At 47.6% G+C, this 11,243-nt stretch overlaps 1 protein-coding gene across 1 annotated transcript in view; it reads left to right on the top strand.

Annotated features, from left to right (window-relative positions):
- Positions 1 to 5,841: 5,841 nt before the first annotated feature.
- nxf1b (nuclear RNA export factor 1b) overlaps positions 5,842 to 11,243 on the top strand; it is a 75,101-nt gene continuing 69,699 nt past the window's right edge. Inside the window, exons 1-2 of the mRNA XM_078205353.1 lie at positions 5,842 to 5,911; positions 7,903 to 8,001. Of these exons, the coding sequence (XP_078061479.1) occupies positions 5,842 to 5,911; positions 7,903 to 8,001 (169 nt within the window). The remainder of the gene's footprint in view (positions 5,912 to 7,902; positions 8,002 to 11,243) is intronic.

Raw genomic sequence — 11,243 nt, 5'->3', positions numbered from 1 at the left:
TCTGTCACTGTCTCTAGTGTGAAGATATCCTTCCTGTAATATGGTGACCAGAACTCTGCACAGTACTCTAGCTATGGTCTACCCAATGTTTTATAAAGCCTGTTCTTGTATTCCAAGCCTCGGGCAATAAAAGTCGGTATCTTGTATGGCTTCATAACCACCTTAATGATCTGTGGTCATGTGCATCTGGACCCTTCCGTTCCTCTATACGTTTCAGTACTCTGCTTTTTATTGTGTATTCCCTTGCTCTGTTTGCCCCCCCACCCCCCCAATCTATTATCTCGCACTTCTCCAGAATGAACTCCATTTGTCACTTTTCTGCCCACCTGACCAGTCCGGTTGATAACTTCCAGCATTCCATCAGCTTTCTTGTTCTTTGTCAATCACACGACCAGTTTTTATTTAGTCTTCAACTTCTTAATCGTGCCTCCTACTTTTAAGCCTAAACCACTGATACAGAGCCACAAAAGCAAAGGACCTTGTACTGAGCTCTGTGAAACTCCACTCGAAACAGCCACCAGTCACAGAAGCACCTTTGCCCCCTGCCACTGATCCGATATTGGTGCCAAGCCAATATCCCTTGGATCCCATGGACTTTTAAACTTTCTGACCAGCCTGCTGTGTGGGACCTTGTTAATTGTCTTGCTCAAATCAATGAAGAGTACATCAGACATGTCATGCTCATCGATTCTCCATGTTCACCCTCAAAAGGTTCAAGCACCTTTTTGTCAGGCGTGACCTTCCTTTAACAAGTCCACGCTGACTGCCCCTGATTAATCAATGCCTTTCCAAGAGACGGTTGATACTGTCCCTTGGTAATGTTTCCAAAAATATCCCCAGCTTTGAGCTGCCTGGCCTGTAACCATTCATTCTATCCCTTTCTCCCTTGTTAAACAGTACGATGTTGGCAGCACCACATCTGTAGCCAGAGAAGATTGGGGCATGATGGTCAGAGCTGTTACTCTTTCCTCCCTTCTCAGCACCCTAGAGTATATTTCATACAGGCCTGGAGATTTACCCACTGGCGTGAGAATGCCAACGCATCCAAGTTCCATGCCATCCTGCCATTCACATTGGGTCTTAAAAAGCTGAAATTAGGAACAGGAGGAGGCTCGACGCAAAATATTGCGGATGCCGGAATCTGAAACAAAAACTGAAAATGCTGGTAAATCTCAGCAGGTCTGACAGCATCTGTGGAGAGAGAATAGAGCCAACGTTTCAAGTCTGGATGACCCTTCAGTCAGAGCTCAAGAAGGAGGCTATTTAGCCCCTCAAGTCTGCTCTGTCAGTCAATGAAATCTGCCACCTAACTCCATACCCTTGCCCCTGCTTTGACTAAGAGTAACCCAGACTTGAAGCGGCAACCCTATTCTCTCTCCACAGATGCTGTCAGACCTGCTGAGATTTTCCAGCATTTTCTGTTTTTGTTTTGTTTCGATTCTAGCATCCACGGTAATTTGCTTTTATCCAAAGCCCAGCCACTGCCCCATGCCCTTCGAGACCTTTGGTGAATTAAATCAGTGATTGATAGATTTTTGTTTGCAATTGTCATTTTGAAGAGCGTTCCAAACTTCTACCTTCCTGTGTGTGTGGAACTGTTGTCTAATTTCACCCCTTGAAAGGTCTGGCACTAATTTCTCGACTCTGCCCCCAAGACGCCCCAGCCAGTGGAGCTAGCTTCTCTCTATCTCTACCCTATCTGTTCCCCTTAATATCGGGAAAACTTTGACCAACTCATCCCTTAACCGTCTAAATTCCAGGGAATTACCTACCTTAATGTCATTGCCACAAGTTTGAGAAGAAGGGTTGCTGCCATTTTGAGGCATATGAGGGAATGGGCAATAAAGGAAGTCTTTTAAGGAACTATTGATAAGGCTGCAGGATAGGCATGTGCCTGTAAAAAAGGAAAGGTAGGATTCGAGAGCCGTGGATAACCAGGGAAATTGAGGATCTGATTAAAATGAAAAGGGAGGCGTACATTAAGTCCAGGCAACTGAAAACAGATGGAGCTCTGGAGGAATACAGAGAGAGTAGGAAAGAACTCAAATGGGGAGTTAGAAGGGCAAAAAGAGGTCACGAGGTGTTCTTGGCAGGCAGGATTAAGGAGAATCCTAAGGCATTCTATTCATACGTTAGGAACAAAAGAGTTGTCAGAGAGAAAATCGGACATCTCAGGGACAAAGGAGGGGAATTATGCTTAGAACCCAAGGGAATAGGGGAGATCCTAAATGAATACTTTATCGGTATTCACGAAGGAGAGGGGCGTGTTAACCGGGAGTGTCTCGGAGGGAGATGTTGACCCGTTAGAGAAAATCTCCATCACAAGAGAGGAAGTGTTAGGTTTTTTAGGGAACATTAAAACTGACAAAGCCCCAGGGCCTGATGGCATCTATCCTCGACTGCTCAGGGAGACGAGAGATGAAATTGCTGGGCCTCTGACGGAAATCTTTGTCGCTTCTTTGGACACGGGTGAGGTCCCTGAGGATTGGAGGATAGCGAATGTGGTCCCGTTGTTTAAGAAGGGTAGCAGGGATAACCCAGGAAATTATAGGCCGGTGAGCTTGACGTCCATGGTAGGGAAGTTGTTGGAGAGGATTCTTAGAGACAGGATGTATGTGCATTTAGAACGGAACAATCTCATTAGTGACAACAGCATGGTTTTGTAAGAGGGAGGTCGTGCCTTACAAATTTGGTGGAGTTTTTTGAGGAAGTGACAAAAACGGTTGATGAAGGAAGGGCCGTGGATGTCGTCTATATGGATTTCAGTAAGGCATTTGACAAAGTCCCACATGGCAGGTTGGTTAAGAAGGTTAAGGCTCATGGGATACAAGGAGAAGTGGCTAGATGGGTGGAGAACTGGCTTGGCCATAGGAGACAGAGGGTAGTGGTCGAAGGGTCTTTTTCTGGCTGGAGGTCTGTGACCAGTGGTGTTCTGCAGGGCTCTGTACTGGGACCTCTGCTATTTGTGATATATGTAAATGATTTGGAAGAAGGTGTAACTGGTGTAATCAGCAAGTTTGCGGATGACACGAAGATGGCTGGACTTGCGGATAGCGAAGAGCATTGTCGGGCAATACAGCAGGATATAGATAGGCTGGAAAATTGGGCGGAGAGGTGGCAGATGGAGTTTAATCCGGATAAATGCGAAGTGATGCATTTTGGAAGAAATAATGTAGGGAGGAGTTATACAATAAATGGCAGAGTCATCAGGAGTATAGAAACACAGAGGTGTGCAAGTCCACAAATCCTTGAAGGTGGCAACACAGGTGGAGAAGGTGGTGAAGAAGGCATATGGTATGCTTGCCTTTATAGGACGGGGTATAGAGTATAAAAGCTGGAGTCTGATGATGCAGCCGTATAGAACGCTGGTTAGGCCACATTTGGAGTACTGCGTCCAGTTCTGGTCGCCGCACTACCAGAAGGACGTGGAGGCATTGGAGAGAGTGCAGAGAAGGTTTACCAGGATGTTGCCTGGTATGGAGGGTCTTAGCTATGAGGAGAGATTGGGTAAACTGGGGTTGTTCTCCCTGGAAAGACGGAGAATGAGGGGAGATCTAATAGAGGTGTACAAGATTATGAAGGGTATAGATAGGGTGAACAGTGGGAAGCTTTTTCCCAGGTCGGAGGTGACGATCACGAGGGGTCACGGGCTCAAGGTGAGAGGGGCGAAGTATAACTCAGATATCAGAGGGACGTTTTTTACACAGAGGGTGGTGGGGGCCTGGAATGCGCTGCCAAGTAGGGTGGTGGAGGCAGGCACGCTGACATCGTTTAAGACTTACCTGGATAGTCACATGAGCAGCCTGGGAATGGAGGGATACAAACGATTGGTCTAGTTGGACCAAAGAGCGGCACAGGCTTGGAGGGCCTGTTTCCTGTGCTGTACTGTTCTTTGTTCTTTGTTGATTCTTATCGGTGTTAGCCATATTCCAACAGCTGATTCTTTTTTTAAAAAAAGGTATGTGAACGTTGCCAACATGAGAAGCTTGAGAATTACTTGCTGTCTTGTATATGAGTTAACAGATAATATGAACTGCAGTGATTCCCACCTGTCAGTTGTGGGGTATAGATTATAAGAGGTCCAAATCAGGCTCCAAAGGTGTTCATTGAGCCTGCGTACTGAATTATAGCATGAATTCACTTGGTATAGGAGAATATCGTACCAGTAGCATTAGGGGTGTCATGTGAACTTGAAGCAACAGTGAATTTGTGACAGGTATGCATGGAATTAAAATAAGCTAGTTCTCATAACTTGGAGGAGTATGTCAAGAAAGAGCATTGTACGTGTACTTTAAAAAAAAAATGTGTTGCTTAGGATCTGAGTTCCACGCCGACCAGGGGTGGAATCTGGAACTTTCCCTGTCTGTGTGCCTCAGTTTAGCATTAGGTACCAACTCGTGGTGTCAGAAATGGACAAAGGGAAATTTGCAGATACAATAGCAAGGTTCAAGAGGCATCTTGATAGATACGTGAATAGACAGAGAATAGAGGGATGTGGATCGCAGAGAGGCAAAAGGCCTTTAGTTTAGAAAGGCATCATGTGTCGGCGCAGGCTTGGTGGGCCGAAGGGCCTGTTCTGTACTGTTCTTTGAAGGCTCCTTTGTAGAACCCCAGCAAGATGTTGAAGGGCATTTTGGGAAACGTTAGTCGGGCGGTTGCTGGCAGAATCTGCTGACTTTGAGCACGGTTGATCCCTTCGCTAATCTGGTTTCACGTGCAGTAAGTCATTCCTGAATTTCACGCTGAATTTGGGCTGCGAAAACCGTGCGAGTTTCAGAAGATGTTAGAAAAGTTACTCTACGTCAAGTTCCATTAGCTTTTCCAAAGAGTAAAAGTGGGCCATTGTTTGAGATGTAGTTCTCTTCGTCAGAGATGATGGTTCTGTTCCCTTCACGTGCACGCCCTCAAGTGCTGGGAAATCTCAGCAGGTCCGGCTGTGGAGGGAGGAGCAGAGTTAATATTTCGAGTCGAGTATCACTCTTCCTCAGAGCTGGCATCCCTAAGCTTTGGTGTGAGACTGGGCCAACTCTTGGAGACACGGGAATTTAGGTGTGCACGTGGCTGCCACTGAAATCTAACTCGTTAAGTCATAAATATAGGCTGGGAGCACAAAAAGCATTGGTTAGCTTCTTCTGTCCTATCAGACAGTATAGAGAAGATGAACAGTTCAGTAATTCACCATCTTAAGGCACCAAGATTCCGTATTGCAGCAACTTGTGAATTGTTTCGGAGATAATGTCAGCCTTGTTTTTTAACTTTATGCTATATTTGTTAAATTGTCGGCCCTACTGTACTCAGTAGCTGGGTCCCTATATTTGTGTTTTATCGGGGGGCGGGGGGCTTTGCTCCGATTTCTTCAAGTGTTCCGTGTTGCAGTGGAAGATTGGGGGTTGGTTAGCTCAGTGGGCTGGGCGGCTGGTTCGTGATGCGGAGCAACACCCAACAGCGCGGGTTCAATTCCCGTACCGGCTGAGGTTATCCACGAAGGCCCCACTTTCTCAACCATGCCGCTTGCATGAGGTGTGGTGACCCTCAGGTTAAAATCACCACTTGTCATCTCTCTCTCAAAAAGGGGGAGAGTGGCCTATGGTCCTCCGGGACATTGACGACTACCAGTGGAAGAGTGTGATCCCCTGATCCCAGTTGTGGTCAGACATTAATCTGACACCAACATTGGGGAGGGATTTTCACAGTAACTTCATTTCAGTGTTAATGTAAGCCGACTTGTGACGAATAAATAAACTTAACATTAAAAAAAAAATCAGTCCTTTTTTTTCTCATGGGTGATCAATAGTCGGCAGTTTGATTTAAGGCTACTGATTAGGTGCCTAGGTGGGATTAATGGCTGTGAAAGTGTCTATAAAACGGCAGCAGCTTGCTGCTCTCCTGCAGAGAAACTTGCTTGTTGAAGGTCAGGGAAATAAAAGCGGGGAGGGGCTGGTCAGGGTGATTATAGAGTGTGTGCTGGGCCCATTAACGACAGGATATAGAGATTAAATGTTCCAGCAGTGATGGTGCAAATATTACAAGGCAGCGAGATACTCCCCTCTTGAAATTTTCACATTACCAACTTGACTGATTTGTATTTGTTTGAAGCAAGATTTTCCACGCTTGATTGAGTGAGCAGAGAAAGCTGACAAAGGAAGTTGCTTCTGTTCCTAATTTATAGAGGAAGATATCTCCTGCAGCTTGTTACTGACGCCAGGTGATAACATTTGTGGAGAAGTGTTTCATTGCCCAGCACCGACATCCTGCAGTTTATTGAAGAATTATCAAACTTAGGTTTGCAATGTGAGAATTGCTTGGCAAGTTGAGAAATTTTGCTTTTATTTCCAAGAATGGCCACTTGATAAATGGGATAGTTTTGAATTTGTGATTGTGGCCATGGGGAAGAATCTTATTAGCATCTTTTTTTTAAAAAGTCCATTCAAAAGTTTTTACCTTAAATCAAATTTGAGATCAAATTGAAGTATTCAAGGTGATAAAAGGTCTGGATAAAGTAGACGTGGAGCGGATGCTTCCTCTTGTGGGACATTCTAGGACGAGAGGTCATCGCCTTAGGATAAGGGGCAGCAAATTTAAAACAGAGTTGGAGGGGAAACTACTTCCCCCAAAGGGTTGTGAATCTGTGGAATTCGCTGCCCCAAAGTGCGGTGGATGCTGGAACAGTGAGTAAAGTTAAGGAGGAGTTAGACAGATTTTTAATTGGTAATGGGTTGAAGGGTTATGGGGAGAAGGCAGGAAAATGAGCATATCAAGCAGGAGCGTACTTGATGGGCTGAATGGCCTAAGTTTGCTCATACATCTTATGAACTACCTTGCCCCGGCACAGTGGTTAGCACTGCTTTATCCCAGTGCCAGGGACCCGGGTTCGATTTTGGCCTGGGGTGACTGTCTGTGTGGAGTTTGCGCATTCTCCCTGTCTCCGGGTGCCCTGGTTTCCTCTCTCAGTCCAAAGATGTGCAGGTTAGGTGGATTGGCCATGCTAAATTGTCCCTGAGTATCCAAAGATGTGCAGGTTAGGTGGATTGGCCGTGCTAAATTGCCCCTTAGTGTCCAAAGATGTGCAGGTTAGGTGGATTGGCCATGCTAAATTCCCCTTCAGTGTAAGGGGGGCTAACAGGATAAATATGTGGGGTTATGGGAGCATGGTGGCACAGCGGTTAGCACTGCTGCTTCACAGCTCCAGGGACCTGGGTTCGATTCCCGGCTTGGGTCACTGTCTGTGTGGAGTTTGCATATTCTCCTCGTGTCTGCGTGGGTTTCCTCCGGGTGCTCCGGTTTCCTCCCACAGTCCAAAGATGTGCGGGTTAGGTCAATGGGCCATGCTAAAGTCCCTTAGTGTCCTGAGGTGCGTAGGTTAGAGGGATTAGTGGGCAAATGTGTCGGGATACGGGAGTAGGGCTTGGGTGGGATTGTGGTCGGTGCAGACTCGATGGGCCCAATGGCCTCTTTCTGCACTGTAGGATTTCTGTGATATGGGGATAGGGTCTGGGTGAGATTGTTGTTGTAGTCTTGATGGGCCGAATGGTCTCCTGCTGGACAGTAGATTCATTGATCTTCAAGGAAACTGTTATGTTTCTGCATGTGGAAATCAAGTTGGCTTCTATCTTGTCGAAGAGTTGGTCTTTAGTGGGGTTCATTGTAATGTATGCGTGCACAGCAGTGGGACCAGAAGGAGCAATGTAATCACTAACAATCTTCCTCATGGCCTGTCAATCTGATTCACTGCACGGTTAAAGGTGGTTATTTCTACACACACACCTCCATTCCCGTTTATTTTAAACTAAGTGTGGCGGCGGGGGGGGGGGTGCTGTATTGAAGCCATCCTTCATAAGTAGATTAGAGCCCCGTTCAAACCTGAATTATTTGACACTAAATTGCTTCCCTGACTCTGTTCAGCCCCCCAGAGATCAGGGATCGTGCATAATGGATTCCGGGGGGAAGGACGAAAGCCGGGAAGATGGAATTGGCGACTGAGAAAAAGAGACAGATATAGAGGTAAGAGGGAGTTTGAGGCAGAACAGCACGTGAAAACGGGTTAGGTGGGGTTGTAAACCCCATGTACGATTACGCAGTTTGCCTGCCGCCTCTGGCTCTAATAGAGTAATTCTGACTTCATTGCTTCAGGGTTGAACTATGGAGCTGCAGAATTCCTCTGTCTGGCAGGAAGGAGTAATCCAGCTACTTCCTGTGAGCTGGGATGGATGCACAATAGGTTGCACTTCTCTCTCAAACTCCAATCTTCACCTGCCTCTTAACTCTGCTATCCTGGCGCCCCTTCTTCAAAGTCTGTCGATCTGTCAAACTGGCTCTCTTCCTGTCTGCGCCAGGAGTCTATTTTATTTTGTGCAAGCTTCCCTCGAGAAACCTCGATTGCTTTTTTTAAAAAAAAGCAGGTGCTTCGCGGCAAGAGCCACGTGGCACGTGACAGAATTTGGTATTCCGATGTGATCAGAACTATCGATTGCCAGGGAATCCTGCGTTCACTCTGAAGCAGTTTGAAACTCGGCCAGGCTCTGCCCTCCATCTTGCTCCTGCTTCCTCTGTTTAAAGCTGTGTTGACGAGCTGTGTCTTCCTGTCCCCTCTGGCAAGCACTCCTGGTACCTTGCCAAAGTTGTGTCTCAACTTGTGTGTACGTCTCCAGCCTGCTTCAGCCCAGCACTACGATTGCTAGCTGATGCAGACGGGAAAAAGACTTTTCTGGGTGACATTTCTCTCATTTTTGACCTTTAATATGAAAGGATGAGATTAAATGGTTGGAAGTGGCTTCTTCCAAACCTGGCCTTGGCAAAATGATTTCCTTCTGTTGCTTGGACCAGGGTTAGTTTATTATTCCTGCCAGGTTTGTTAGATCCCAACGCCATGATAAAATCTCTAGTCTAATGGACTAGACTTCCCTCGGGGTACTTTAGATATGTTCCTTACGTCCTCCATCTCTTGCAGGCGGGCCCACCTTTCCTCGGATTTTAGCTCAGGCTCACCCATGCGTGACTGATGTTTAGAAGGATGGAGATGGGGAATCTCATTGAAACTTACGGAATACTGAAAGGCTGGGATAGAGTGGACGCGGGGAAGATGTTTCCATTAGTCGGGGAGACTGGGATCCGAGGGCTCTACCTCAGAGTAAAGGCCCTTTAGAACCGAGATGAAGAGGAATTTCTTCAGCCAGAGGGTGGGTGAATCTGTGGAATTCGTTGCCACAGAGGAGGCCGGGTCATTGAGTGTATTGAAGACAGAGATAGATAGGTTCCCGATTGGTGAGGGGATCAAGGGTCGCGGGGAAAAGGCGGGAGAATGGGGTTGAGAAACTTATCAGCCATGGCGGAGCAGACTCGATGGGCCGAACGGTCTAATTCTACTCCGATATCTTATGGCCTTATGCCTAAACAGCACAATCCCCCCCTCCATCTCGGTCATTTTTCCCTATCGCCTTTAGATTTGTGGTTCCTCAGGTGGCGGAAGCTTCTATCAACTCTTGCATTTTCCATCACCTTGAAAGTTGTGTCTCAGTCCCTGTTCACCGGCACGCACAGGCCACCGCCAGTTTGTTGTCTGCTGTTACGCAGCTCCGGCACGTGACAGCAGCACAAACCTCTCTTGACCCGATGCTACTCTTTCTAAACGTGACTATCTTAATGGACTCTCACTTCCACTCCTCCATTCTGTTTTTGAAAATCATCTTATCTACGAGTGTGCGCACACATTCCTCTGAATCACCACCTGTGTTGCTGTCCAATTAGCAGTATGTGTAAGAACCTCTTACACACACAGCCTCTGTCCCTGTGCTTTTGGGGGAGAGGAGGAGGGGGCTCTGTTGCTGTTTTGGGGGGAGGGGGGGCTCTATCCCTGTGCTTGGAGGGAGAGGGGTGCTCTGTCCCTGTGTTGGGGGGGAGGGGTGCTCTGTCCCTGTGTTTGGGGGGGAGGCTCTGTCCCTGTGCTTGGAGGGGTGGGGAGTCTGTCTCTGTGCTAGGGAGAGGCCATCGTCTCTGTACTGGGCGGCGTTGGGGAGCCTCTGCCTCGGCGCTGGGGGGTGGGTGGGAGCCTCTGCCTCTGTCATCAATCTCGATGGTGAAAATTCTGGCAGCAGCGATCCAACAGTTGCTGATCCATCATAGAGTATTAAACTAGCTCTCGCTGCCATTGGCAGCTTGCAGAAGTCTGTCTTCCCCATCTGCCCAGTTGATGCAGGCAGTGTATAACCAGGTCATAGACTGCTGAAGCTCTCTGGCTGAATTGTCGTGCTTCCTTGTCAGGGCCGAGGTTACAGTGCAATCGCTCTGACTGGTTATAAGCTGAGGAAAGGAAGCACTGAACCTGATTCCACCTCGTGATCTCTGCTGGAAAGCTGCATTGCTGGATGTTGTAAGAAGGTCAGGACTGGGTTTGAATGTGCTGTACCCAGAGCGCAATGACATTCAAAACAACAACCTGCACTTATCCAGTGCTTTTCATGTAGTATGGGTGGCACAGTGGTTAGCACTGCTGCCTCACAGCGTCAGGGACCCAGGTTCAGTTCCCGGCTTGGGTCACTGTCTGTGCGGAGTCTGCACGTTCCCCCTCGTGTCTGCGTGAGTTTCCTCCGGGAGCTCCGGTTTCCTCCCACAGTCCAAAGGTGTGTGGTTTAGGTGGATTGGACGTGCTAAATTGTCCCTTAGTGTCAGGGGGATTTGCAGGGTAAATACTGATTACAGGGATAGGACCTGGGTGGGATTGTTGTCGGTGCAGGCACGATGGGCCGAATGGCCTCCTTCTGCATTGTAGAGATGCTATAGATTCTATGATGTCGCTAGATGGTTCACAAGCAATTATCAAGAGCCAATGGGGTTAGAGGCAGGGGACTGGCATGGATAGAAGATTGGCTGACAGACAGAAGGCAGAGAGTGGGGATGGCAACCGGTGACTAGTGGTGTGCCTCAGGGGTCAGTGTTGGGACCACAACTTTTCACGATATACATTAATGATCTGGAAGATGGAACTGAGAGCATGGTTGCTAAATTTGTGGCTGATACAAAGATTTGTAGAGGGGCAGGTAGTATTGAGGAAGTGGGGCGGGGGGGTGCTGCAGAATGATTTAGACAGGCTAGGAGAGTGGGCAAAGAAGTGGCAGATGGATCACAATGTAGGAAAGTGTGAGGTTATGCGCTTTGGTAGGAAGAATAGAGGCGTAGACTATTTTCTAAATGGAGAGAGGCTTCGGAAATCTGAAGGGACTTGGGAGTCCTGGTTCAGGACTCTCTTG

Source organism: Mustelus asterias, unplaced genomic scaffold (assembly GCF_964213995.1).
Source record: "Mustelus asterias unplaced genomic scaffold, sMusAst1.hap1.1 HAP1_SCAFFOLD_685, whole genome shotgun sequence".
Taxonomy (NCBI): Eukaryota; Metazoa; Chordata; class Chondrichthyes; order Carcharhiniformes; family Triakidae; genus Mustelus; species Mustelus asterias.
Note: the sequence above shows the minus strand (reverse complement) of the source record. Positions and strands in the feature narration are given on the sequence as shown.